A 27061-nucleotide genomic window follows, 5' to 3' on the forward strand; every position below is an offset into this window, starting at 1 on the left:
CTCTGCACAGCTTTGATTGATGTTTGTGAATGTGAGGGAGCAGTGCTGAAATCTACTGTCTAACCTTGCCCTCGCCTGGTGATTCTGACAAACCATTCCTGGACACTCATGAGGACCACGATACCTCCACTGAGAACGCAGATGAGTCTAACCATGACCCACAGTTTGAGCCAATAGTTTCTCTTCCTGAGCAAGAAATTAAAACGCTGGAAGAAGATGAAGAGGAGCTTTTTTTTTTTTTTTTGGTTTTTTTTTTTTTTTTTTGGCCGGGGCTGGGTTTGAACCCGCCGCCTTCGGCATATGGGACCGGCACCCTACTCCTTGAGCCACAGGCGCCGCCCTGAAGAGGAGCTTTTTAAAATGCGTGCAAAGCTATTCCGATTTGCTTCTGAGAATGATCTTCCAGAATGGAAGGAACGAGGCACTGGTGACGTCAAGCTTCTTAAGCACAAGGAGAAAGGGACCATCCGCCTTCTCATGAGGAGGGGACAAGACCCTGAAGATCTGCGCCAACCACTACATCACACCGATGATGGAGCTGAAGCCCAATGCGGGCAGTGACCGTGCCTGGGTCTGGAACACCCACGCCGACTTCGCTGATGAGTGTCCCAAGCCGGAGCTGCTGGCCATCCGCTTTCTAAATGCTGAAAATGCACAGAAATTCAAAACAAAGTTTGAAGAATGCAGGAAAGAGATCGAAGAGAGAGAAAAGAAAGCAGGATCAGGCAAAAACGATAATGCCGAAAAAGTAGCTGAAAAGCTAGAAGCTCTTTCAGTGAAGGAGGAGACCAAGGAGGAAGCTGAGGAGAAGCAATAAACCGTCTTATTTTCATTTCCTTTCTTTTTTCTTTTTAAAATTTTGCTCTGCCCCTCCTTTTCGGTATTTTTATTCTGTTTTGTTTTTACAAGGCACTTTATATAAAGAACTGAATTCCAACATTAAGGTTAGAGTTTTTTTCTAAGTTTTTGCCCTATTGAAGACAACTTCAGAAAATCCATTCTCCAGTCATGAAAATGTACTGTGCTAACTTTCTTTTCCATAGTGGAAACACTTATTTATAGTCATCAAAAATAGCAAAATAAAAAACCCATTTGGAACCTGAAAAAAAAGAAAAGAGAAAAGAAAATAGCCAGGTGTTGGGCGGCGCCTGTGGCTCAGTGAGTAGGGCGCCGGCCCCATATGCCGAGGGTGGCGGGTTCAAACCCAGCCCCGGCCAAACTGCAACCAAAAAATAGGCGGGCGTTGTGGCCGGGCGCCTGTAGTCCCAGCTGCTCGGGAGGCTGAGGCAAGAGAATCACGAAAGCCCAAGAGTTAGAGGTTGCTGTGAGCCGTGTGACGCCACGGTACTCTACCCGAGGGCGGTACAGTGAGACTCTGTCTCTACAAAAAAAAAAAAAAAGATAAAGAAAATAGCCAGCTGTTGTGGCGGGCGCCTGTAGTCCCACCTCGGGAGGCTGGGGCAAGAGAATTGCTTAAACCCAGGAGTTGGAGGTTACTGTGAGTTGTGACACCATAGCACTCTACCAAGGGCAATACGTGAGACTCTTGTCCTTAAAAAAAATAATAATAATACTTTATTGCTTAAAAATGCAATCGTCTGAGTCTTCAATGAATGATAATTTTTTTTTGTTTTGTTTTGTTTTGTAGAGACAGAGTTTCACTTTATTGCCCTCAGTAGTGTGCCCTGGCGTCACACAGCTCACAGCAACCTCCAACTCCTGGGCTTAGGCGATTCTCCTGCCTCAGCCTCCCAAGTAGCTGGGACTACAGGCGCCCGCCACAGCGCCCGGCTATTTTTTTGTTGCAGTTTAGCCCGGGCTGGGTTTGAACCTGCCACCCTCGGTATATGGGGCCACAGGTGCCACCCAAATTTTTTTTTTTTTTTTTTAGAGGCAGAGTCTGACTTTGTTGCCCTTGGTAGAGTGCCGTGGGGTCACACAGCTCACAGCAGCCTCCAGCTCTTGGGCTTAGGCAATTCTCTTGCCTCAGCCTCCTGAGTAGCTGGGACTACAGGCGCCTGCCACAATGCCCAGCTATTTTTTTTGTTGCAGTTTGGCCAGGGCTAGGTTCGAACCCACCACCCTCGGTCTATGGGGCTGGCGCCCTACTCACTGAGCCACAGGAGCCACCCAGTGAATGGTAATTTTTTTGCTGATGGAGGTTCTTGCCTCAGTGTTGATGGCTACTGACTGTTCAAGGTAGTGGTTGCTGAAAGTTGGGGTGGCTGTGGCAATTTCTTAAAATAAAACAATGATGAATTTTGCCATATTGTTTGACTGCCTTTCATGAAAGATTTCTCCATAGCACACAATGCTGTTTGATAGCATTGTACCCATAGTAGAACTTTCAAACTTCGAGTCAGTCTTCTCTAACCATGCTGCTGCTGCCTTATAAACTAAGTTTAGAGAATATTTTAAGTCTATTATTGAAGACACCTAAAATTTTAAGTTGTCCTCCACATTTTTTGGCCTATTAGGCACTCACAATTAAAAGCCAAATACCCATGCTGTGTTCAATAGTCAGTAAAGTGTCAATATTTACATACAAGCATCTTATGCTGATTTTCCAAAATTGGAATCCAGCAGCATTTGGGGGCCATTTTGGCAGAGTGGTAGAAAGTGAAAATAAACTGGGAACATAGGCCTAATTGTATCCTGAAGACCCTAGAGGTCTGAGAGCTGTGATGGTGAAAGGAGGGAAGGCTCCTGTGAGGAACTAGCAGCACTCTGCACTGAATGTGGCTATGGCCTGGGTACCAAGGGATCCTGGTCCCCTGGTCTAGCCTGGTCGCCTCAGGCCTGGGGGGTGGTCACAGGGCTATGGAGCACGCTGGCTCTGCAGCAGGGCGGTGGAAAGATCTGGAATGGGAGGTGCAGGCCCATGGTTGAGGGCCCTCTGGGACAGGCCCTTTCCTTCAGCCCTGCATGTTTTCCTCTGAGCTCCCCCACCCATGTTGGAACAAAGTGTGCCTCCCTACCAGGAGCCTTGGTCAGTATTAAGTAAGTAGACATTATGCTAGATCAATAACCTGCAATAACCATAATGATGTTTTAGAACCAGACTAGTCCATGGATCTTCTTACCTCACATTCTCCTGCAATCTCTTGCTTTCCGTTCTCCCCAGAATGAAATGATTGTGCTAAGACAATATGTTATTATTTTAATGAATTAAGTTCTAGATCTCTGCAGTATGTATTATAGCATCGGTTTATTTACATGGGATCCTGAGGGCTGGGCATACTCTATTAAATGTTTTAGATGTAATACAGTACTCAATTTTTACTAAGAATACCCTTTTTATTCTGACCTGACTGCTACCTATTGTTCATTAAAGTGTGTTGTGTTCCCATTAACATGGTTGATGAAGTTTTGGTTTTTGTTTTCTAGTTACGAAAAACCTCCTCCCGGGCTTATCAAGGTTAGTGTGACATTTGTACTCTTGGTTATTCCTTTAGAGAACTTTTCAGTAACTTATGAAAAAATGGTTACATAAGGTTTAAACCTCCTTCCATGAAAACTACATTTCTTCACTCCAGATGCCAGATGGATCATAATTTTTGGCTTTGACACAAGTCTGTGCCTTTGTGGCAATTTCGTCACCTGGTTTCCTTTCCCCAAGGAACCAGCACAGGCTGAGTATGCTCCTGGGCCATGGCTCCCCTTTTCTTTCACTGCTGACACCGTCTTTTCTAAGCTTGGTTGCCCTGTTTTCTTTGTTGGCCTCACTTGGCTCAGCCCTTTGGAACAGCCACTGAGGAGACCTGAATGCTCGTCCAGTCCAGTCTCCCTGGGCATGGTGGCTGTGTGTTTTCTGCATGAAGGAGTCAGAGTGGCAGGCAAAGACAAAGAAAACTTGTGTGTTTGGCAATCTTCAATGAAAAAAAAAGGATTTGTTTTGTTTTGTTTTGTTTTTTGAGACAGAGTTTCACTTTGTTGCCCTTGGTATAGTGCCAAGGCAACCTCAATCTCTTGGGCTCAAGTGATCCCCTTGCCTTAGCCTCCCAAGTAGTTGGGACTTCAGGCTCCTGCCAGAACACTGGGCTGTTTTTAGAGATGAGGTCTTATTCTACTTCAGGTTGGTCTTGAACTCATGAACTCAGGTGATCCACCTGCCTCGGCCTACCAGAGTGTTAGGATTACAGGCATGAACCACCTCGCCCAGCTTTTGTTTTGTTTTCTTAAGGCAAGTGTGAAACAAAGTTTATTGAGGAGAGAAAGATAGGCTTATGAAGTAAGAAAGCTTACAAAGCAGGACACATTCATCGTAGACAGCAAATAGGCCTCCATTGCCGGAGCACATAGGCAAAGAGGCAAAAAAAGGGCCTTTACTGTAAATTGAATATTCATAGAAATTTTTTAAAAATTCAGAAAGTTTACAAAATGCATTAAGTGTAAATGCATCATGTGTGTGACTATAAAACATGACTGTGGCCTTCCAGGGTATAATAAGCTGCGTTGCCTTTCGGCCGGAGACACCATCTTCTAATAATTCACCAAAATGACAAACACAATGGGAAAGAGGAGAGACACCCGATACACGTTCTCTAGGCCTTTTAGAAAACATGAAGTTGTTCCTTTGGCCACATATATGCAAATCTACAAGAAAGGTGATATTGTAGACATCAAGGGAATGGATACTGTTCAAAAAGGCATGCCACACAGATGTTACCATGGCAAAACTAGAAGAGTCTACAAGGTTAACAAACAAGATTCTTGCCTAGAGGATTAATGTTCATATTGAGCATATTAAGCACTCTAAGAGCCGAGATAGCTTCCTGAAACATGTGAAGGAAATGATCAGAAAAAGAAGGAAGCCAAAGAGAAAGGTACCTGGGTCCAACTGAAGCGCCAGCCTGCTCCACCCAGAGAAGCCCACTTTGTGAGAACCAACAGAAAGGAGCCTGAGCTCCTGGAAACCATTCCCTATGAATTCATGGCATAATAAGCATATAACATAGCACACAGGAGTACCAGTGGAGCCATGTTTTTAGGTGCTGGAACCTATTTATTCCCCATGAAATCATGGCATAATAATAGGTGTACAGCATAATAGGTGTACAGCATAGCACACAGGATAACCAATAGGCCCCATGTAACAGTGATACAAGGTGCTGGAACCTATTTTCCATGAATTCAAAAGTCAGCCAACACTTTGTCACATTCAATGGCAAGGTGCCTCCCTGATCTACTGGAACCTTTTCCCTATGAATTCATGGCATGGTAGATAAAAATAATATCCTACTGCTACTGTAAAAATGTTTCTTGTTCATTCACTAAAAGTGTGATTTTTTTTCCCCAAAGAAGTATTAAAGCAAATTTTAATGTGTCTGAAAAAAAATAAGCTGCATTATTATAACCTGCCGTTTTTATTATTCCAGAAAACTTCATTTACTTGAATTTTTATATCTTACTTTATTCTACATTTTGAGGTGGTGAAACATTTTTTTTTTCTTTTTAGACAGAACCTTACTCTGTTGCCAGGGGCTAGAGTACTGTGGTGTCATCATAGCCCACAGCAACCTCAAACTCCTGGGCTCAAGCAATCCTCCTGCCTCAGCCTCTGGAGTAGCTGGGACTATAGGTACAGGCATGCACCACTACATCGGGCTGATTTTTTTCTGGGTATTTTTTATAGATACAGAGTCTCACTCTTGATCAGGCTGGTATTGAACACCTGGGCTCAAGAGATCCCCCAGCCTCAGCCTTGGCTAGAGTACTAAGATTACAGGCATGAGCCACTGTACCTGGTGAAACTTTTTTTTTAATCTCAGAATCTAATTTACATCAAAATTTGGAGCTCACCAATCATTTTGATATGAAGGACAGATTTCTGCTTCACCAGTAACTTTTCTTCAAGAATATTATTTTGTGGTATGGTTCTTCTGGTACATTTATTTCCACTTTCTCTTTTCTTTTCTTTTTTTTTTTTTTTTTTTTGAGACAGAGCCTCAAGCTGTTGCCTTGGGTAGAGTGCTGTGGCATCACAGCTCACAACAACCTCCAACTCCTGGGCTCAAGCGATTCTCTTGCCTCAGGCTCCCATATGTCACAACGCCCGGCCATTTTTTGGTTGTAGCTGTAGTGGTTGTTTGGCAGGCCCAGGCTGGATTTGAACCAGCCAGCTCTGGTGTATATGGCTGGCGCCTTAGCCGCTTGAGCTACAGACGCCGAGCCTGCTTTTTCAATCAGGTAAAACTTGTCTTTCTGGTTCTTGAGAGGTAATAAAGGATGTCATTAGGAACTGCCGCCTATGACAGAGCCAAGTGATGGTGGGCTCTAGCAGGTGGGAGAGAATTCCAGTGCTCTTTTGCTGTGCTGTTTACATCTTGTTTCTTTTGTTTAGGAAGATGAGACCAAGCCAGAAGACTGTATACCAGATGTACCGGGCAATGAACATGCCAGGGAATTTCTGGCTCATGCGCCAACTAAAGGACTTTGGATGCCACTGGGGAAAGAAGTCAAAGTTATGCAGTGTGAGTGTGGGAAGGTTTCAAATAACACTCACCCATCCATGCAAGTTTTATACTGCAATCTGTAAAGTGTGTTACTTCTTATACTTCATTTGTTCTCACCGTAGTCCTCCTAAAGTCATTTCATGGTCTCCTTTTTCTAGATAAGGAATTAGGTTTGCATATGTCAGTAAGAGGCTGAAGGGACAAGGTAGAGTAAACTTTTGACTCCAGGGCCTCTGATTTCAAGTCCATGGTCTTTCCTCGGAACCAGTACTGCCTTAGGAGTACATTCTTCAGTGATATCCTGTAATGAAAAGGACATCCTATGTAGAAATTCCGTGGGAGTGAGGACTGCACTGGAGGGCTGTTCTCTCCATTAGGAACCCTTTATTAGTGGCAAAAATAACCACTGTAACTTTTGAGGTGGTGAAACATTTTTTTTTCTTCTTTTTAGACAGAATCTTACTCTGTTGCCTGGGCTAGAGTGCTGTGGTCTCATCATAGCCCACAGCAACCTGAGGTTGCTGAAGCCCAAGAGATTGGATCTGCATAGGTAGAGCTCTCTGTGCACATCTGCCCCACCATAGCAGTAACACATTCAAAAGCATAACAAAATACTCTTTGAAAGATAAAGCTCTTTTAGGGCGGTGCCTGTGGCTCAAGGAGTAGGGCGCCAGTCCCATATGCCGGAGGTGGTGGGTTCAAACCCAGCCCCGGCCAAAAACCAAAAAAAAAAAAAAAGATAAAGCTCTTTTAGTTATCTGTTTTGATGTTTATCGCCAATGTGTCTTAACATATTATTGCTCCTTGAGGTTTTAGGTTTGGCCATGATCTGGTGCTTCCTAAAGTGGAAGAGTTTTCTTTCCTGCTTCCAGCACACCCACGTGCCCTTACGGTATCTCTTTTTCCCAGTAATTATACCATAATTTGGTATTTATTATGTTAGGTATGTCTTTGGTATTTATTATGACTACGTTAAGAGCTAAGTCATAACCTGCATAATGTCCTTCCCTCCCAAAATTAATGGTGGTTTTGTTTTTGTTGTTTCTGAGGTTTTTTTGTTTGTTTGTTTAATTGAGACAGAGTCTCACTTTGTTGTCCTTGGTAGAGTGCCATGGCGTCACAGCTCACAGCAACCTCAAACTCTTGGGCTCAAGCGATTCTCTTGCCACAGCCTCCCAAGTAGCAGGGACTACAGGTGCCTTCTGCAACGCCCAGCCATTTTTTTTTTTTTTTCAGCAGACCTGGGCTGGGTTCAAACCCACCAGCTCTGGTACATGTGGCCAGTACCCTACTCACTGAGCTATGGCATCACCATGAGTTTTATTTTTGCTTTCCATGTAATGATCTCTCATTCAACCTTAAATTGTTCCCAAGTTTTGGACTTAAGACTTTCAGTTCACATGCTTGAGATGTGCTGTTAGTCCATCTTTCTGAAAACAGCTTCTCCCATATACATGTATTATGGACTGAATGTTTGTGTCTCCCCCCACTCTGTAATTTGTATGATGAAACCCTAATCTCTAATGTGATATTTAGAGATGGGGCCTTTGAAAAGTACTTGGGGTTAGATGAGTTCATGGGGGTGAGGTACTCATGATGTGATTAGTGCCTTTTGAAAGATGAAATACTAAGGATTTCTCTCTTTTTTCCTACCCCACCCTTTCCCAACTATGTGAAGACAAAGTAAAAGAGGGCAGTCATCTACAAGCCAAGAATGAAGCTTTCACCAGAAACCCACATTACTGAGACTATAATCTCTGATTTCCAACTTCTAGCACTGAGAAAATCATTTTCAGTTTATTTGGGCTACCTAGTATATAGCCTTTTGTTATGTCAGCCCAAGCTAAGAAACCATCATTCTGCAGGTTTCCTTTGCTTCTCTCTTGTGTTGGATCACACATTTTCCTGTGTTTTGAGGAATATTTTCTTCTTATGGTGTAATGAATCCTGTGACAGTTTCTTTCAAAGTGGGTTTGTGGGAGATAGAATTTTCAAGGCCTTTTCTTGATACATTTTTATTTTCCATTTTTTAATTTGTCAGAATATAAAATTGTAAATTATTCTGTCACAGAGACTGATCTGAAAAAAGAAAAATTAAAAATCAAATAAATTTTTTTTTTTTTTTGTAGACACAGAGTCTCACTTTATGGCCCTCGGTAGAGTACCGTGGCATCACACAGCTCACAGCAACCTCCAACTCCTGGGCTTAAGCGATTCTCTTGCCTTAGCCTCCCGAATAGCTGGGACTACAGGCGCCCGCCACAACGCCCGGCTAAAAATCAAATAAATTTTTAAATTAAAATTCCGTTTCCTTTAGAATTTTAGTCATTATATCATTGTTTTAAGATTTCTAGAATTGCAGTTGAGAAGTCCATAGTAATTCCAATTCTTGATCTTTTGACAAGAGCTTTTTTTTTGTTTTTAATTTTTCTTCAGTGAAAGTTTATAGAATGTTCTCATTCCTAATATTATAAAATTTCACTCTAGAGAAATTTTACAAAGTCTGTCTCTCTAGAAATGCTTGTCTCTCAATTTAAGAATCTTTTTTCCCCCAACAATAAAAAATAAATAAATAAATAAAAAGAATCTTTTTTTTCCCCACTTCTGTGTTCATAATTCTATTCTTCAGATACTAGACTTCCTGGACTGATTTTCTTATTTTTCTCTCCTATTTTTACCTTTTATACCTATTTTCTCCCTTCTAGAATATTTTCTTAACTTTATTTTTCAATTATTAGGTTTTGCATTTTTGTCATATATTTGAAATCTTTTCTGTTTTCTGAATGTTCTTTCCTAGTATGCTATTCTTATTTTATGGTTGCAATACCTTTCTTATCTAAGAATATTACTCCCTACTGGAGTGTATATCTGTTGTGTATACAATGTATATATTTTTTTTTAGACTTTCTTTTCCTTATAATATTGGTGGGATTCCAGATGTCTAATGAGCTATTATATTAGTTATCTATTGTTGTATAGCAAATTATGCCAAGACTTAGGCTTAAAAACAAAAATATTTATGGAGGCAGTGGGTCACTGTAATCCTAGTGCTCTGGGAGGCCGAGGCAGGAAAATCCCTTGAGGTTAGGAGTTTGAGCAAGAGCGAGATCATCTCTACTAAAAATAGAAGAAATTAGAGGAGCGTGGACAATTGGTGGGATCTTACCTAATGGCACAATGTGAGGGTGTTTAGCATGCCCCCTAGTTGAAGGACTCAACTACAACTTGAACTTTACCTTACAAATGAAAACAATGTGACTAAAACATTTGTACACTCATATTTATCTGAAAAATAAAAATTAGCTGGGCGTTGTAGAGGGTGCCTGGAGGCTGAGGCAGGAGGATTATCTATGGCACTCTAGCTTGGGCAACAGAGTGAGACTATGTCTCAAAAATAAATAAATAAAATCTCACAGTTTGTGTGGATCAGGAATTCTGGAATAGCTTAGCTAGGTGGTTCTGGCTTTGGATTTCTAATGAGGTTGCCATCAAAATGTCAGCCAGGGATGTGGTCATCTTAAGGCTTGACTTGGACTATAGGACACATTTCCAAAAGAGCTCACTCACATCCTGGTAAGTTGATGCTGGCTTTTGGCAGGAGGCCTTACCTCGCCACATGAATCCATCCATAGATTCTTTAAATATTTTCACAATACAGTAGTTGACTTTGCTTAGTGCTGGTGATTCATGACCTAACAAGACAGAAAGTCTTTTATGACCTAGTCTCTGAAGTCATACATCATCATCTCTACTAGCTTACACCAGTTAGCCCTATGAGGGTAGAAGGGACTACACAAGGACATGCCTTTTAGGAATCAGGGATTGTTGTGGCCATTTTGAAGACTGGCTTCTACACCTATTCTTGTTTTATAGTGGTAGATAAAAAGTTGATTGTAGGGCGGCGCCTGTGGCTCAGTGAGTAGGGCGCCGGCCCCATATGCCGAGGGTGGCAGGTTCAAACCCAGCCCCGGCCAAACTGCAACAAAAAATAGCCGGGCGTTGTGGCGGGCACCTGTAGTCCCAGCTGCTTGGGATGCTGAGGCAAGAGAATCGCGTAAGCCCAAGAGTTAGAGGTTGCTGTGAGCCGTGTGACGCCATGGCACTCTACCCGAGGGCAGTATAGTGAGACTCTGTCTCTACAAAAAAAAAAAAGTTGATTGGATTCCCAAAGTATGTGAGTAAGTCTTATTGGGTCTCACTGAAGGGTGATCTTTCTAGGTAATCAGTTGGAGAATGTCTGAGGTCAGTACCTATAGGTTTTTCTTCTTTGAGTGGGTTATATTTTCCCAGAGAAGAAGGCTCCAGCATGGAAGGTAGTGTCCTGGGAATTGAGTAAAGGAACTCTGGGAAAATGTTTTCCTCTGCTTTTTACTCACTTGTGTAATCCCCAGTATGTGTTGTGGCAGTTTGTCTTTAGTATCTGATACCTCCCTGGCCGGAGATCCTCTGCTTTACCTTCTCCACACAATACACCACCTTCTACCAGGGCCAGGGAGTATTGTCCCTGGACTTTTAACCAACCCTCCTTATTTTAATTACCCTTTCACTTTTGTTGTCAGAAGTATCTGGTGCTACCAGTTGCTTTTGGAAGTTCTACAAATAGAACTGAGTTGCTTCTCAGTTCTCCCCTCTGCTGCCTTAGAATTCAGCTTTCTGCAGGTATACTATTCATGCAGGGTTCATTTAGCTGCACTATAATATCCCATGTGTTTTTGTATTTGACTGTCTTTTAATTTTTTTATGTTAATTTGTTTGGTTTTGTTTTTTTTCCAGCTACCACGGTGATGGGATTGACTCTTCTTTGGTTTTTCTGTCCTTTTGTGTTTATGGCTTTTTTTTTTTTTTTTGTAGAGACAGAGTCTCACTTTATGGCCCTCGGTAGAGTGCCGTGGCGTCACACGGCTCACAGCAACCTCCAACTCCTGGGCCCAAGCGATTTTCTTGCCTCAGCCTCCCCAGTAGCTGGGACTACAGGCGCCCGCCACAACGCCCGGCCATTTTTTGGTTGCAGTTCGGCCAGAGCCGGGTTTGAACCCGCCACCCTCGGTATATGGGGCCGGCGCCCTACCGACTGAGCCACAGGCGCCACCTGTGTTTATGGCTTTTTAAGAAAAAAAATTTTTTTTTTTTTTTTGCTGTGTTTGGCCGGGGCTGGGTTTGAACCTGCCATCTCCAGCATATGGGGCTGGCGCCCTACGGCTTTGAGCCACAGGCACCACCCTTAAGAAATATTTTTATTGTGGTTTTTTTGTATATCATGAAAATCACCCTAAAACAAATACGTAATGCAATGATTTTTTATTTATTTATTTATTTTTTTTTTGTGGCTTGGGCTGGACCAGGGGCCGGCGCCCTACTCTTGAGCCACAGGCACCGCCCAATGCAATGATTTTTCATAACTACCAAGTGTTACCAAAAATCATTACAACTGTCACTATAAATAAGTGTTAAAACATTAATATCTCTCCATTAAAGTCCCTCAATCCGTTTCCAGTTTGTTTTCATTCATAGCTCCAGGCAACCATTAATCTCCTATGGGTAGCTCAATGAATTGGCTTTTCTGGGCATATTATATAAATGGATTCATATCATTTTTATTTTCTTTCATTTAGCCTAATGTTTTTGCAGTCCACCAGTGGTATAGCTCATTATTTCTTCCTTTTGCTTACCTTTAGTTTAGGTTACACTTTTTCCTGATATTTAAAATGAAAGCCCAGATTATTTATTTGCCCTCTTTCTTTTTTTTTTTTTTTTGTAGAGACAGAGTCTTACTTTACTGCCCTCAGTAAAGTGCTGTGGCATCACAGCTCACAGCAACCTCCAGCTCTTGGGCTTACGTGATTCTCTTGCCTCAGCCTCCTGAGCAGCTGGAAGTACAGGCGCCTGCCACAACGCCCGGCTATTTTTTTGTTGCAGTTTGGCCGGGGCTGGGTTTGAACCCGCCACCCTCGGTATATGGGGCTGGCGCCCTACTCACTGAGCCACAGGCGCCGCCTGACCTCTTTCTTAAAGATATTTAAAGCTATAAATTTCTTTCTAAGCACCACTTCATTTGCGCTGCATAGATTTTGATATGTTGTTTTTAACTTTTGTTCATATCCAAATATTTTCTCATGTCCTCCTTGACCCATGGATTGTTTATAAGTGCGTCATTTTATTTCCACAAATTTGTGGATTCCCCAAATTTCCTTCTATAGTTGCTTTATAGTTTGAGTACATTGTGGTTTGAGGACATACTTTGTGTAGTTCAAATTCTCTTAAATTTATTCTTGTTTTATAGTGTAACAGCATCTCTTCTGGATAATATTACTATCAGCTTCAAAACAATGTTTACTCTGTTGTTGGGTGGTGGAGTATTTCATAGGTTCAGTTGGTTTATATTGTTATTTAAGTTTCATAATTCATTGTTGGTCCTTTCTGTAGTTTTGTTTTCCATTATTGAATGTGGAGGATTAAAATATCTAAGTACTATTGCTACACTGTTCTATTTTCCCTTTTCACTTCTTTCGGTTTTTGTTTCACATATTTGGCACTATTTCTATTTCTTTTTTTTTTTTTGAAACAGAGTCTCACTTTGTCGCCCTCCATAGAGTGCTGTGGCGTCATACCTCACAGCAACCTCAAACTCTTAGGCTCAAGTGATTCTCTTTCCTCAGCCTCTCCAGTAGCTGGGACTAAAGGCTCCCACTACAACACCTGGCTTTTTTTTTTTTTTTTTTTTTTAGAAACCAGGTCTTGCTCTAGCTCAGGCTGGTCTTGAACCCATGAGTTCAGGCATTCCACCCACCTCAGCCTCCTAAGTGCTAGGATTACAAGCATGAGCCACTGTGCTATTTGGCACTATTTCTAGATACATTTATATTTATAAATGTTATATCTTCTTGATGGATTGATCCTTTGCTTTCTTTGCCTCTTTTAGTAGTTTTTATCTTAGGGTCTATTTTTCTGCAATTAGTGGAGCAACTCCTCTGCCTCCAGACTAGAGTGAAGAGGCATCATCAAAGCTCACGGCAACTTCAAACTCCTGGGATCAAGCAATCCTCCTGCCTCAGCTTCCTGAGTAACTGGGACTATAGTCATGCATTACTATGCATGCCTAAGTTTTCTGATTTTTTATGGAGACAGAGTCTCACTCTTGCTCAGGCTGGTCTCAAACTCCTGGCCACAAGCATTCCTTCCACTTCAGCCTCCTAGAGTACTAGGATTACAGCCATGAGCCACTTGCACCCAGCTCTAATTGTGTCTTTTATTTTATTTATTTATTTATTTATTTATTTTGAGACAGAATTTCATTATGTTACGGGTAGAGTGCTGTGGCATCACAGCAACATCAAACTCTTGGGCTTAAGTGATTCTCTTGTCTCAGCTTCCCAAGTAGCTGGGCCTACAGGCGCCAGCCAAAATGCCCAGCTATTTTTTGGTTGTAGTTGTCATTGTTGTTTGGCAGGCCTGGGCTGGATTTGAACCCGCCAGCTCTGGTGTATGCGGCTGGCGCCCTAGCCACTGAGCTACAGGCACTGAGTCTAATTGTGTCTTTTAATTTAAAGTGTGTCACTTGAGGTTAGATAGTATTTTTAATTTGTTGTAATTGATCGAAAGGCTAATCTCTGCCTTTTGATTGGAGTGTTTAATCCATTTATATTTCATGTAAAATTATTGTTAAGATAGGATTTATGTCTGCCATTTTACTATTTTCTTTATGTCCTATTTAGTTTTTTTTTTTTTTTTTTTTTGTAGAGACAGTGTCTCACTTTATGGCCCTTGGTAGAGTGCCGTGGCCTCATACAGCTCACAGCAACCTCCAATTCCTGGGCTTAAAGCAATTCTCTTGCCTCAGCCTCCTGAGTAGCTGGGACTACAGGCGCCCGCCACAACACCCGGCTATTTTTTGGTTGCAGTTTGGCGGGGGCGGGTTTGAACCCGCCACCCTTGTATATGGGGCCGGTGCCTTACCGACTGAACCAGAGGCGCCGCCCCCCTATTTAGTTTTTATTTCTTACCTCCTTCATTACTGCCTTCTTTTCTATAAAACACATTTTGTAGTATATCATTATAGTCCTTTTTTTTTTTTATTGTTTCTTCATGGTTGCCCTGGTTGTTACAATTAAAATCTTAATGTAAAACAATCTAGTTCAGTTTAACAACATAATTTCAGTAGTATAAAGAAATTTTTTTTAGGGACAAAGTCTCACTTTGTCACCCTCAGTAGAGTGCCATGGCGTCTACTCCAGCTTACAGCAACCTTCAGGTCTTGGCTTAGACAATTCTCTTGCCTCAGCCTCCCGAGTAGCTGGGACTACAGGCGCCCACCACAATGCCTAGCTATTTTTTTGCAGTTTTCACTGGGGCTGGGTTCAAACCCACCACCCTCAGTATATGGTGCCACTGCCCTACTCACTGGTGCCACCCAGTATAAAGAAATTATATATCTGTGTGGCTTCATTCACTCTCCTGCCTTTGTGCTCTTACTGTCATACTCCTTATACATAAGCCCATTATCACTCTTATAAATCATTGCGTTATGTAGTTTTGTTTTTTTTTTTTTTTATGTGAGGTAAGAAGAAAAAGGATATATATATCCTTTTTGTAGTTGCCCAGGCTAGAATGCAGTGGCATCATCAAAGCTTACTACAACCTCATACTCCTTAGGTAAAATAATATGCCTGCCTTGGCCTCCTGAATTGCTGGTGCTATAGGCACATCTCACCATGCCCCACTAATACGTTTTATATTTTCTTTTATAGTTAGCCTTTACTGATGCTCCATATTTCTTCACATAGATTTGAGTTGCCACCTAGTATCCTTTCATCATTTTGACTTTATTAGTTTCTTGTAGGGCAAGTCTACTAAGAATAAATCTCTCAGTTTTTATCTAGAATGTCTTCATTATTTTTGAATGAATGAATGAATGAATGAATATCAGAGTCTCACTCTGTCAGCCAGGCTAGAGTACAGTGGTGTCATCATAGCTCACAGCAACCTCAAATTTCGGGGCTCAAGTGATCTTCCTTCCTCAGCCTTCAAAGTACCTGGGGACTAATAAGCGTGTACCACTATGCCTAGCGAATTTTCTATTTCTTGTAGGCTAATTTTTAGCTCAGGCTGGTCTCAAACTCTTGGCCTCAAGCAGTCCTCCCACTTTATCCTCCGAATGTGCTAGGATTACAGGCATAAGTTACCTTGATTTTTGAAGTATAGTTTGCTAGCTATAAAATTGTAATTCTTTTTTCTTTTACCATTGTAAATACATCATTTTACTGTCTTCTGCCATCTGTATTTTTTTTCCTTTAACTCTATGTAATAAATCTATGCCATACTTAAGTTTCTGATGAGAAGTCTACTGTTAATCTTATTTTTTTGGAGACATAATCTCACTCTGACCTCAGCTTAGCTCACAGCAACCTCAAATTACCGAGTTCAAGAAATCCTCCTGCTTCAACCTCCAGAGTTCCTGGGACTACAGGCCTGTGCCACAGTGCCCAGCTAGTTTTTCTATTTTTAGTAGAGACGGGATCTTGCTTTGCTCAGGCCGGTCTTGAACTCCTGACCTCAAGCAGTCCTCCCACCTTCACCTCCTAGAGTGCTAAGATTATAGGCATGAGCCACCATGCCCGGCCTTTGCTATTAATCATATTGAGGATTGATTTTTTTACCTATTATATATCTAGGTGTAGATCTCTTTTAATTTATCTTGGGCTTCCACGATTCTGCTGCCTCAGCCTCCCAAGCAGCTGGGACTATAGGCGCCCACCACAACGCCCGGCTATTTTTTGGTTGCAGTTCTGCCGGGGCTGGGTTTGAACCCGCCACCCCCACTATATGGGGCCGGCGCCCTACTCACTGAGCCACAGGCACCACCCTCTTTTTTTTTTTTTTTTTTGGGAAAGAATCTCCCACTATTGCTTAAGCTAGAGTGCTCTGGCATCGTATTATGTCACAGCAACATCAAACTCCTGGGTTCAAGTGATCCTCCTGCATCAGCCCCCCTGTAGCTGGAACTATAGACACCCACCACAACACTCAGTTCATTTTTCTGTTTTTAGTAGAGATAGGATCTCCCTCTTACTTAGACTGGTCTCGAACTCCTTAGCTCAAGCAGTCCTCCTGCCTTGGCCTCCCAGAGTGCTAGGATATATATATATGCAAGAGCCTTGACACCTGACCATTCTGTGTTTTGCAGTTTTTTATTGAAAACTGGATGTTTGGAATAATAGGATTTGGTAACTTTTTTAAATTAGATTTTACAGTACTACACAGAGTTTGTTGTCATTACTTTTTGTATCTTTACTAACTTACCTGGATTCATTCTCTTGTTTATATTTCGTGTAGTATATGTCCATTAAAGCCTCTGCTTAGTTAGCTTAGTAGCCAGATTTTCCTTAGTGTCTATTTTTTATCTTATTTTATCTTTTTTTGAGATACAGTCTCACTCTTTTGCCTAGGCTGGGGTGCTATGGCATCAGCCTAGCTCACAGCAACCTCAAACTCTTGAGTTCAAGCTATGCTCCTTCCTCAGCCTCCTGAGTAGGTGGGACTCTAAGTGCCAATCACAATACTTGGCTTATTTTTCTCTTTTTTAATAGAGACGTTACAGCTATAGTTTTCCTCTTGCTCAGGCTGGTCTCCAACTCCTGAGCTTAAGGTGGACTGCTTATAACTCCAGAGTGCTAGGGTTACAAGTGTGAACCACCGTGCCCAGCCTCTTAAATTTTTGGCTACATTCTTGTTCACCTAACTCATAGTGCTGGCTTAAGCAGCTGTATGTTAAGCACTTGCAGGTGATTGTTTTTAACAAATATCCTGGTGCTGAGGATTTTCTTGTAGAGTGAATGACATGACTAGTCAAATAACAACATCCTGCATGTGCAGCTTTTCCAGGGAGCTGTGAGGCAGATCAAACAGTGATAATCTCTGAAGGGCGGACATTTGAGTGACTCAAAACTCAGTGTTCCTCCTTTAGTGGCTTCAAGCCTGTTGATTTTTAAGACTGCAGAACTGGGGAGAGTTCACCCGGTTAGAATACCAGAAGTCTTATTGGTTTTTGTTTTTGTTTTTTTACCAGAAAATTTTGGTTTTCTTTTTCTTTTTTTTATTATTAAATCATAGCTGTGTACATTAATGCGATCATGGGGCACCATACACTGGTTTTATAGACCGTTTGACACATTTTCTTTTTTTTTTTTTTTGTAGAGACAGAATCTCACTTTATGGCCCTCGGTAGAGTGCCGTGGCCTCACACAGCTCACAGCAACCTCCAACTCCTGGGCTTAAGCGATTCTCTTGCCTCAGCCTCCCGAGCAGCTGGGACTACAGGTGCCTGCCACAACGCCCGGCTATTTTTTGGTTGCAGTTTGGCCGGGGCCGGGTTTGAACCCACCACCCTCGGTATATGGGGCCAGCGCCTTACCGACTGAGCCACAGGCGCTGCCCTGTTTGACACATTTTCATCACACTGGTTAACATAGCCTTCCTGGCATTGTCTTAGTTACTGTGTTAAGACATTTATGTTCTACATTTACTAAGTTTCACATGTACCCTTGTAAGATGCACCGCAGGTGTAATCCCACCAATCACCTTCCCTCTGCCCATCATCCCCCCCTCCCTCCCTTCCCTTTCCCTCTTCCCCCCCTCCCTCCCTTCCCTTTCCCTCTTCCCCATATTCTTAGGTTATAACCGGGTTATAGCTTTCATGTGAAAGCCATAAATTAGTTTCATAGTAGGGCTGAGTACATTGGATACTTTTTCTACCATTCTTGAGATACACTTTACTAAGAAGAATATGTTCCAGCTCCATCCATGTAAACATGAAAGAGGTAAAGTCTCCATCTTTCTTTAAGGCTGCATAATATTCCATGGTATATATATACCACAATTTATTAATCCATTGGTGGATCAGTGGGCACTTGGGCTTCTTCCATGACTTAGCAATTATGAATTGGGCTGCAATAAACATTCTGGTACAAGTATCTTTGTTATGATGTGATTTTTGGTCTTCTGGGTATATACCAAGTAGAGGAATTATAGGATTGAATGGCAGATCTATTTTTAGATGTCTAAGTGTTCTCCAAACATCTTTCCAAAAGGAATGTATTAATTTGCATTCCCACCAGCAGTGTAAAAGTGTTCCCTTTTCTCCACATCCACACCAACATCTCTGGTCTTGGGATTTTGTGATACTAGAGTTAGATGATATCTCAAAGTAGTTTTGATTTACATTTCTCTGATGATTAAAGATGATGAGCATTTTTTCATATGTCTGTAGGCCTTGTGCCTGTCTTCTTCAGAGAAGTTTCTCTTCAAGTCCCTTGCCCAGCCTGTGATGGGATCACTTGTTCTTTTCTTGCTTATATATTTGAGTTCTCTGTGGATTCTGTTTATTAAACCTTTGTCGGAGACATCACCTGCAAATATCTTCTCACATTCTGATGGCTGTTTGCTTGCTTTACTTACAGTGTTCTTGGCTGTGCAGAAGCTTTTTAGTTTGATCAGGTCCCAGTAGTGTATTTTTGAAGCTGCTTCAATTGCCCGGGGGGTCCTCCTCATAAAATACTCCCCCAGACCGATTTCTTCAAGGGTTTTCCCTGCACTCTGTTCTAGTATTTTTATAGTTTCATGTCTTAAGTTAAAATCTTTAATTCAGTGAGAGTCTATCTTAGTTAATGGTGAAAGGTGTGGGTCCAGTTTCAGTCTTCTACAGGTTGTCAGCCAGTTCACCCAGCACCATTTGTTAAATAGGGAATCTTTTCCCCACTGAATGTTTTTAATTAGCTTGTCAAAGATCAAATAACGGTAAGTAGCTGGATTCATCTCTTGGTTCTCTATTCTGTTCCAGACATCTACTTCTCTGTTTTTGTGCCAGTACCATGCTGTTTTGATTACTATGGATTTATAGTATAGTCTGAGGTCCGGTAGTGTGATTCCTCCTGCTTTGTTTTTATTTCTGAGTAATGTCTTGGCTATTCGAGGTTGGAGTTTGATCAAAAGTTTCTGAGTGAGTTTACTTTTGTGGTAGAGGATTGGGCTGGTTATTATGGAGGATAGGTCTGAGAATATCCTGAAGAGCTGGTTTGGTTATGGCAAATTTCTTCAACATGTGAATGTCATTAAAGTATTTATTTTCTCAATCATAAATGAAACTCGGTTTAGCTGGATACAGGATCCGGGGTTGAAAGTTATTTTGCTTTAGGAGATTAAAAGTCAATGACCACCCTCTTCTGATTGAAAAGTTTCAGCAGAGAGATCTGCAGTCATTCTAATATTCTTCCCTTTGTAGTTAATGGATTACTTATGTCTGGCTGCTTTCAGAATTTTCTCCTTCATATTAACTTTAGTGAAGTTAATTATGATATGCCTGGGGATGTCTTATTGGGATTGAGTCGTGCTGGGGTTCTGAAAGTGCTATCTGAATTTCAGAATCTCTTGGCATGTCTGGAAAATTCTCTGTCATATTTTCATGGAGAAGGGCCTCTGTGCCTTGCAAGGCCACTTCATCACTTTCAGGGATTCCAGTCTTACTGTTCATATTGTCATTTATTAGTAGTTTCTCTAGAACAAATGCTCATCAAATTGTAACAAGCCTTTGGTTAACTTACAAGCTTTTAAAAAAGTCGATTTGTGTAAATTTCCAACTATTTTCACTGCTTTAAGGGAGGAACAGATTTATGGAGGTTGACATTGGCCATCTTGGTGTACCTCCTGGTTTATTCCTTTGTAATGGAATTCTCTTTGTTATCATTTTTATAGAATCTCTGAAAGGGAAACAAAGATGTGTATGGTTAGTCTGAATCTTTACTCAGTCATCTATACCTTTTTTTTCTTTAAAGCTTAAAAACCACAGCTCTGTTTGGTGAGGTTGGTTAGTTGTAGTTCACTTAAGATTGACTTGGAAAATAAGAGGATTTGGGTTGAGACCAAAGCCCATTTTGCCACAAAGTTCATTAAGCTTAAGGTCAAAGGCCTATGGAGACCCCAGCAATGTCTTAATGTGGTCATATGATATAAAATTTTCCAAGAAGTTTTTGTATATTTTTTTCCTAAACAGTCTTTCCTCACCACCACTACCACCCCACCCCATTATGTAAGACTTTAGCTCCAACAAAACATGGAACCATTCCCGACAGAGGAAAAAGGCACATAATTCTATGTACTTTTTTAAATTTCATCAATTCTCATGTTAACTAGAACAGTTACTTTGTTATGCCTATGAGTCACCAATAAATCTCTTAAAATTTAGATTATTTCTCGGCTTTACTGCAGTGGGCCTGATACCCTGCATTTCTAAGAATCACCTTTGTGTTGCTGGTTTTGCTAGTCCACAGACCATACTTTGAATAGCAAAGACCACCATTCCTTTAATGGTAAGATTCTAAGCAGAATTCGTGTCTTCCAGATATCTATACATGAATCCATATTCATTTCACATAGCTTCACATTTGTCATAAAGATAGCCATTATTATAGTTTGAAGGAACACAGTTATTCTTCCTCATCTTTAAATGTCAAGGAAGATAAGGGCAGGGACAGTTCAGAGGCAATCAATAGAGAATCCCCAACTTTGGGTTTTTTTCATGGTTACTTTTATCCAATCCTCAAAAATAAAAAGGGAAATAAACTTTGTTTCCCTTTTAAATGTGTATTTTCTGTTATTTCCAGTGTGGAGCAAAATTGGCTGAACTTACCTAATTCCTCTTCATGCTTCCTGACCTCTTTGATTGAAGTTGCTTCACACACAATCATAGGGTCTCTCTCACTGTTCCCATATAACTTCCTGATTTGCCTCACATCCAGATGGTTCTCAGAGGATAAAAATGGGTGAGAGAAGTAACAAGGATATCATCCATTTCTGCTTTGCTCACCACTTCCTTTTTCTCAGTTTCCATGCACAATGCCAAGTCCACACTCATTGAAATTCCATAAAGGTGTATTCTTTGCTTTGTTACCAGGGAACATACATATGCTGTGGTCCCCAACCCTCAGGTTGTGGACCAGTATGGGTCCATGTCCTTTTAGGAACCTCCTCTTCACAACATCACCACCTGAGCTCTTCCTCCTGTCCCATCAACTCTTTCATCCCATGTCCCCATTGTCCATGGAAAAATTGTTTTCCCTGGTGCCAAAAAGGTTGGGGACTTATGTGTATATGCTTCTTTTGTTCTTATTTCTTCCATGTTCCTCATCAGGGCCTTCTGCCACTTCTTCAGTATCTTTAAACCAGTTTCCCTGTTCTGCAAGTAAAGTTGTATTAGGATTCCCACAGCCTTCGCATTTCAAGAAAATTTATTTATTTTTTGTTTTTACTTAAGGGTAAATGATATATACGGTGGTTAACTCAACCCAAGAAGAGGCAATTTGTTCTAATAAAATAAATTTATAAATGAAAATAAGAGACATTTGATTAAAAGGTTTACTTTGTGGCTCAGCGCCCATAGCTCAGTGAGTAGGCCACATACACTGAGGCTGGCGGGTTTGAGCCCAACCTGGACCTGCTAAACAACAATGACAACTGCAACCAAAAAATAGCCAGGTATGGGCGGCGCCTGTGGCTCAGTGAGTAGGGCGCTGGCCCCATATGCCGAGGGTGGCGGGTTCAAACCCAGCCCCAGCCAAACTGCAACAAAAAAAAAAATAGCCGGGCGTTGTGGCGGGCGCCTGTAGTCCCAGCTACTCGGGAGGCTGAGGCAAGAGAATCGCGTAAGCCCAAGAGTTAGAGGTTGCTGTGAGCCGTGTGACGCCACGGCACTCTACCCGAGGGCGGTACAGTGAGACTCTGTCTCTACAAAAAAAAAAAAAAATAGCCAGGTGTGTTGGTGAGCACCTGTAGTCCCAGCTACGTGGGAGGCTAAGGCAAGAGAATCGCTTAAGCCCTAGAGTTGGAGGTTGCTGTGAGCTGTGATGCCACGGCCCTCTACCGAGGGTGACATAGTGAGACTCTGTCTCAAAAAAAAAAAAAAGATTTACTTTGAAAAAACATAATGAGATTTATATACAAAATTCATATGTTGCAGTACTATTAGATTACTTTTCCAATATTTGATAACAGAAAATTTATTCCTAAAGCTACAAGATTAAAGGATGCTTGGGAAGCAGTTAGTGTACCTCTGTTTTGGGGATCTTTCAAGATTCATCAATGATTGCATTTTCTTTTAGCGTTGGAGTTTGTCAAAGAAAAACTTGAATATAAGCAACTGCTTCTTTACTTCAAGTGGATAAAACTATGTTATCTTACAGAAATATTTCCTTTTTTTTTTGTTTTTAGGTTGGCGTTGCAAACGGTATGGTCACCGAACGGGCGACAAAGAATGCCCTTTCTTTATCAAAGGCAACCAAAAGTTAGAACAGTTCAGAGTAGTAAGTAAAACCCCACAATGTCAATTTACATTTATTAGGATGATTAAAATCAATGAATTAGAAAGTCACCAGTGAACTGAGTGTTCAAATAAAATACATTATCAGAAGCCTTTGGCTAGTGTCTGCTATTAACTACACCTCTGTTAATTATTCTTAAAAAATACTGCATATTGCATTTATATGACAAATTAGCTCTTTAAGAATAAACTAACTTACTAAATTCTTAATTGTTCGTATCTTGGAACAGTGATTCTTTTTCTTAAGAAGACATTGTTATCTTTTTAACTCCCCTTTTTGAAACTTTTTAACTCCCCTTATGAAAAAGTCATGTTTCATAACTAAAATCAGGGTTTTATTTTCCTAGTCTTTAAAGATTAGATGTCTTTCTGTTATAAGCTAGAATTACATACATTTCTTCTTTAGGTAACAAACAGATCTAATATTATTAGAATGATCTTTGTATCTATCATAACTCACTTTAACAGAGTCACCTCCAGAGGTGTTCATTCACTGTTTTGTAACTGCTTCTGCCGAATGAGATATGCTGCCATGTGGATATAGTGGAGCTATCAGCATGCATTTGTCCTCCATAATCCACGGGGAATTGTATCCTGGATCCTTTTTGGGTATCAAAATCCACGCTCTTAAGTTCCTTATATAAAATAGCATAATATTTGTATGTAACATACATCCTCCCTTATATTTTAAATCATCTCTAACTTATAATATCTACTATAATGTAAATAGTCATACTGTATTGTTTAGGGAATGATGACAAGGAAAAAAAGTGTCTCAACATGTTCAATACAGACATAACCATCCTTTGTTTTCTGAATATTTACAGTCCTTAGTTGAATCTGCAGGCATGGAATTCTTGGATATAGAGGGCCAGTTGCACATCAAACTGGGGTCAACAGACATTCTTTAAATTTTTTAAGACATTCAAAGTCTTGTGTGTTCATTTTCTTTTTTTTTTTTTTTGTAGAGACAGAGTCTCACTGTACCGCCCTTGGGTAGAGTGCCGTGGCGTCACACGGCTCACAGCAACCTCTAACTCTTGGGCTTATGCGATTCTCTTGCCTCAGCCTCCCGAGCAGCTGGGAGTACAGGCGCCCGCCACAACACCCAGCTATTTTTTTTTGTTGCGGTTTGGCCGGGGCTGGGTTTGAACCTGCCACCCTCAGCATATGGGGCCGGCGCTCTACTCACTGAGCCACAGGCGCCGCCCCTTTGTGTGTTCATTTTCATAATCTGAACAAAAATTATTCTAGATCAAACCCTCATAGGTGCAATGTTAAGTTTTATGGATATTATAAAACATAACTTGTTGATAAATCTCAAAAAATTAACCTTTTGAGCCGGCACAGTGGCTCAAGCCTGTAATCCTAGCACTCTGGGAGGCAGAGGCGAGTAGATTGCCTGAGTTCACAGGTTCAAGATCAGCCTGAGCCAGAGTGAGACCTCGCCCTCTGGTAAAGTGCTGTGGCATCATAGCTCACAGCAACCTCAAACTCTTGGGCTTCAAGAGATCCTCTTGCCTCAGCCCTCTCAGTAGCTGGTACTACAGGCATCTGCCATAACATCTGGCTGGGTTTTCTGTTTTTAGTAGAGACCAGGGTCTTACTCTTGCTGAGGCTGGTCTGGAACTCCTGAGTTCCAGTAATTCACCCACCTCAGCCTCCCAGACTTTAGGCGTGAGCCACCTGGCCCAGCCTTGAGTACTTTTAAATGGATCATCCTTAGATATCATTTTACAACTTTTTTGTTTTGCTTGATACTATCTTTTGGTCATCTGTCCACATAGAGCAAAGAGAATTACCTCAATATTGCTAAACTTCAGTGCTGCTCTTTTTTTTTTTGAGTCAGGGTCTCAAGCTGTCGCCCTGGGTAGAGTGCTGTGGCATCATAGCTCACAGCAATCTCCAACTCCTGAGCTCAAGTGATCCTCTTGCCTCAGTTTTTCTATTATAGTAGAGACACAGGTCTTGCTTTTTGCTTAAGCTGGTCTTGAACTCGTGAGCTCAAGCAATCCACCCACCTCGGCCTCCCATAGTACTAGGATTACAGTTGTGAGCCACCGCACCCGGCCATGAGTGCTGTTTTATAGTAATTATGCCCTGGTTTATGCAATTATTTCCTCATAAGGAATATTCAGTTATTTCATGTATTTTTCTAATTGCAAATTCCTTTTTGTCACCTTAATGAGTTTCCAGTGATATGACTCTTAAAAAGGAATAAAACACGGGCGGCTCCTATGGCTCAGTTGGTAGGGCGCCGGCCCCATATACCGAGGGTGGCGGGTTCAAACCCGGCCCCGGCCAAACTGCAACCAAAAAATAGCCGGGCGTTGTGGCGGGCGCCTGTAGTCCCAGCTGCTCAGGAGGCTGAGGCAAGAGAATCGCTTAAGCCCAGGAGTTGGAGGTTGTTGTGAGCTGTGTGAGGCCACGGCACTCTACTGAGGGCCATAAAGTGAGACTCTGTCTCTACAAAAAAAAAAAAAAAAAAAAAAGGAATAAAACACAGCTGCGCCTGTGGCTCAAAGGAGTGGGGCGCTGGCCCCATATGCCAGAGGTGGCGAGTTCAAACCCAGCCCCAGCCAAAACCTGCAAAAAAAAAAAAAAGGAATAAAACACATCGAACATAAGATTACATCAAACAGCAAAAAAAAATGGTTTCTATTTCATGGGGATTTATTTTTATTTGACTAAAGGTCCATGAAGCCTAACCAACCTTTACTTTCTCTGACCCTTAAGGCACATGAAGATCCTATGTATGACATCATACGAGACAATAAAAGGCATGAAAAGGATGTAAGGTGAGGTTTTCCTGATGATAACGATATCCTCTTAACATTTTAAATTATATAAAGTTAGAACAAGTGTATCAGTATCAGGGGAATTGCAGGGCAGGAATCTTGGCTGAAAGGAGCAGTGTGAGGGAATGGGTAGGCTAGCCTTCTTCTACCCAGGGTAGCTTAGAGCCATGGGCTTGTTCCTGCCCCTAAGATCACTGTACTTGATGTTAGCACCCACATCATGTTGTCGATTTGTTTGGTACAATTGACTCTTTCATCTGATTTAGTTTATTTTCTCTAATGTCTCTAAGGGTCTGAGCTGTTGTTAATGATTATTCTTAGATGTAGTTAGTGGGTAAAAGAATGGGGTAGTTGGTTTGTTTTAATCAGTTGTAATTGTTGAGGAAGTAGATTATCTACTATAAAATTGAGCAGTGGGGGAGTGGTTTAGTAAAGTATGCATGTTAAAAATTATAATTAGGGGCGGTGCCTGTGGCTCAGTCGGTAAGGCGCCGGCCCCATATACCGAGGGTGGCGGGTTCAAACCCGGCCCCGGCCAAACTGCAACCAAAATATAGCCGGGCGTTGTGGCGGGCGCCTGTGGTCCCGGCTACTCGAGAGGCTGAGGCAAGAGAATCGCTTAAGCCCAGGAGTTGGAGGTTGCTGTGAGCTGTGTGAGGCCACGGCACTCTACCGAGGGCCATAAAGTGAAACTGTCTCTACAAAAAAAAAAAGAAAATTATAATTAGGACTGTGGGAACATGCAGAAAAGTATAGGACAAGGAAAAGAGTACAGAGTTGCTTATACGCTGGTTACAGTCAAATGAAATAGCCATTCAAATGAACCAGAACAGAGAGAACACATAAAAATAAGTAAAATAAGTTCTGTCTTTATGATGTGGTTATTTATAGCATTCCCTCCCCCACAGTGCTTTAAAATCATATATTTTCCTAAAAATCTGTTTTAAAGTTTAAAATCGTAGTTGTTTTGCTCAATCTTGTATGTTCAGGATACAGCAGTTAAAACGGTTGCTAGAGGATTCCACCTCAGATGAAGATGAGAGCAGCTCCAGTTCCTCAGACTGTAAAGAGAAACACAAGAAAAAGAAGAAGAAAGAAAAGCATAAGAAAAGGAAGAAAGAAAAGAGAAAGAAGAAGAAACGGAAGCACAAGTCTTCCAAGTCAAATGAGAGTTCGGACTCGGAGTGACAAGGACTTGTTCAGCATTCTCTCCTCAGAATCCAAACACTGGCCAAAGAACAGAGGGAGATGCAAATGGAGAGCGTCAAGTGATAAAGACACCCAGAGAGTAGGACACGTGGTGGCCCAGCTGTGAATCCCACGGCCTTTAATGAAAATTTGACCCCTGGGAGAGTGAGTTGTCTCTTTCCAGGTGCTAGCTAGGAACAGCACTGACTGCAGGTGGGAAAGCTTATTCACTGTCCTCCTCCCTGCTGGTCATAATG

General features: G+C 41.6%; 1 protein-coding gene and 1 pseudogene across 3 annotated transcripts in view; both read left to right on the plus strand.

Annotated features, from left to right (window-relative positions):
* Positions 1–26844, plus strand: part of RP9 (RP9 pre-mRNA splicing factor) — a 52591-nt gene extending 25747 nt beyond the window's left edge. Inside the window, exons 2-6 of one of the 2 annotated variants that reach the window (XM_053553579.1) lie at positions 3388–3418; positions 6344–6473; positions 22710–22801; positions 25555–25616; positions 26606–26844. In XM_053553579.1, the coding sequence (XP_053409554.1) occupies positions 3388–3418; positions 6344–6473; positions 22710–22801; positions 25555–25616; positions 26606–26804 (514 nt within the window). In that variant the 3' untranslated portion in view covers positions 26805–26844. The remainder of the gene's footprint in view (positions 1–3387; positions 3419–6343; positions 6474–22709; positions 22802–25554; positions 25617–26605) is intronic. The other variant, XM_053553580.1, reaches the window with a different exon arrangement.
* On the plus strand, positions 341–1110 carry LOC128560087 (ran-specific GTPase-activating protein-like; annotated as a pseudogene). The gene has a single exon (XR_008372886.1). The product of XR_008372886.1 is annotated as a ran-specific GTPase-activating protein-like (transcript).
* Positions 26845–27061: the final 217 nt, after the last annotated feature.

Source organism: Nycticebus coucang, chromosome 11 (assembly GCF_027406575.1).
Source record: "Nycticebus coucang isolate mNycCou1 chromosome 11, mNycCou1.pri, whole genome shotgun sequence".
NCBI lineage: Eukaryota > Metazoa > Chordata > Mammalia > Primates > Lorisidae > Nycticebus > Nycticebus coucang.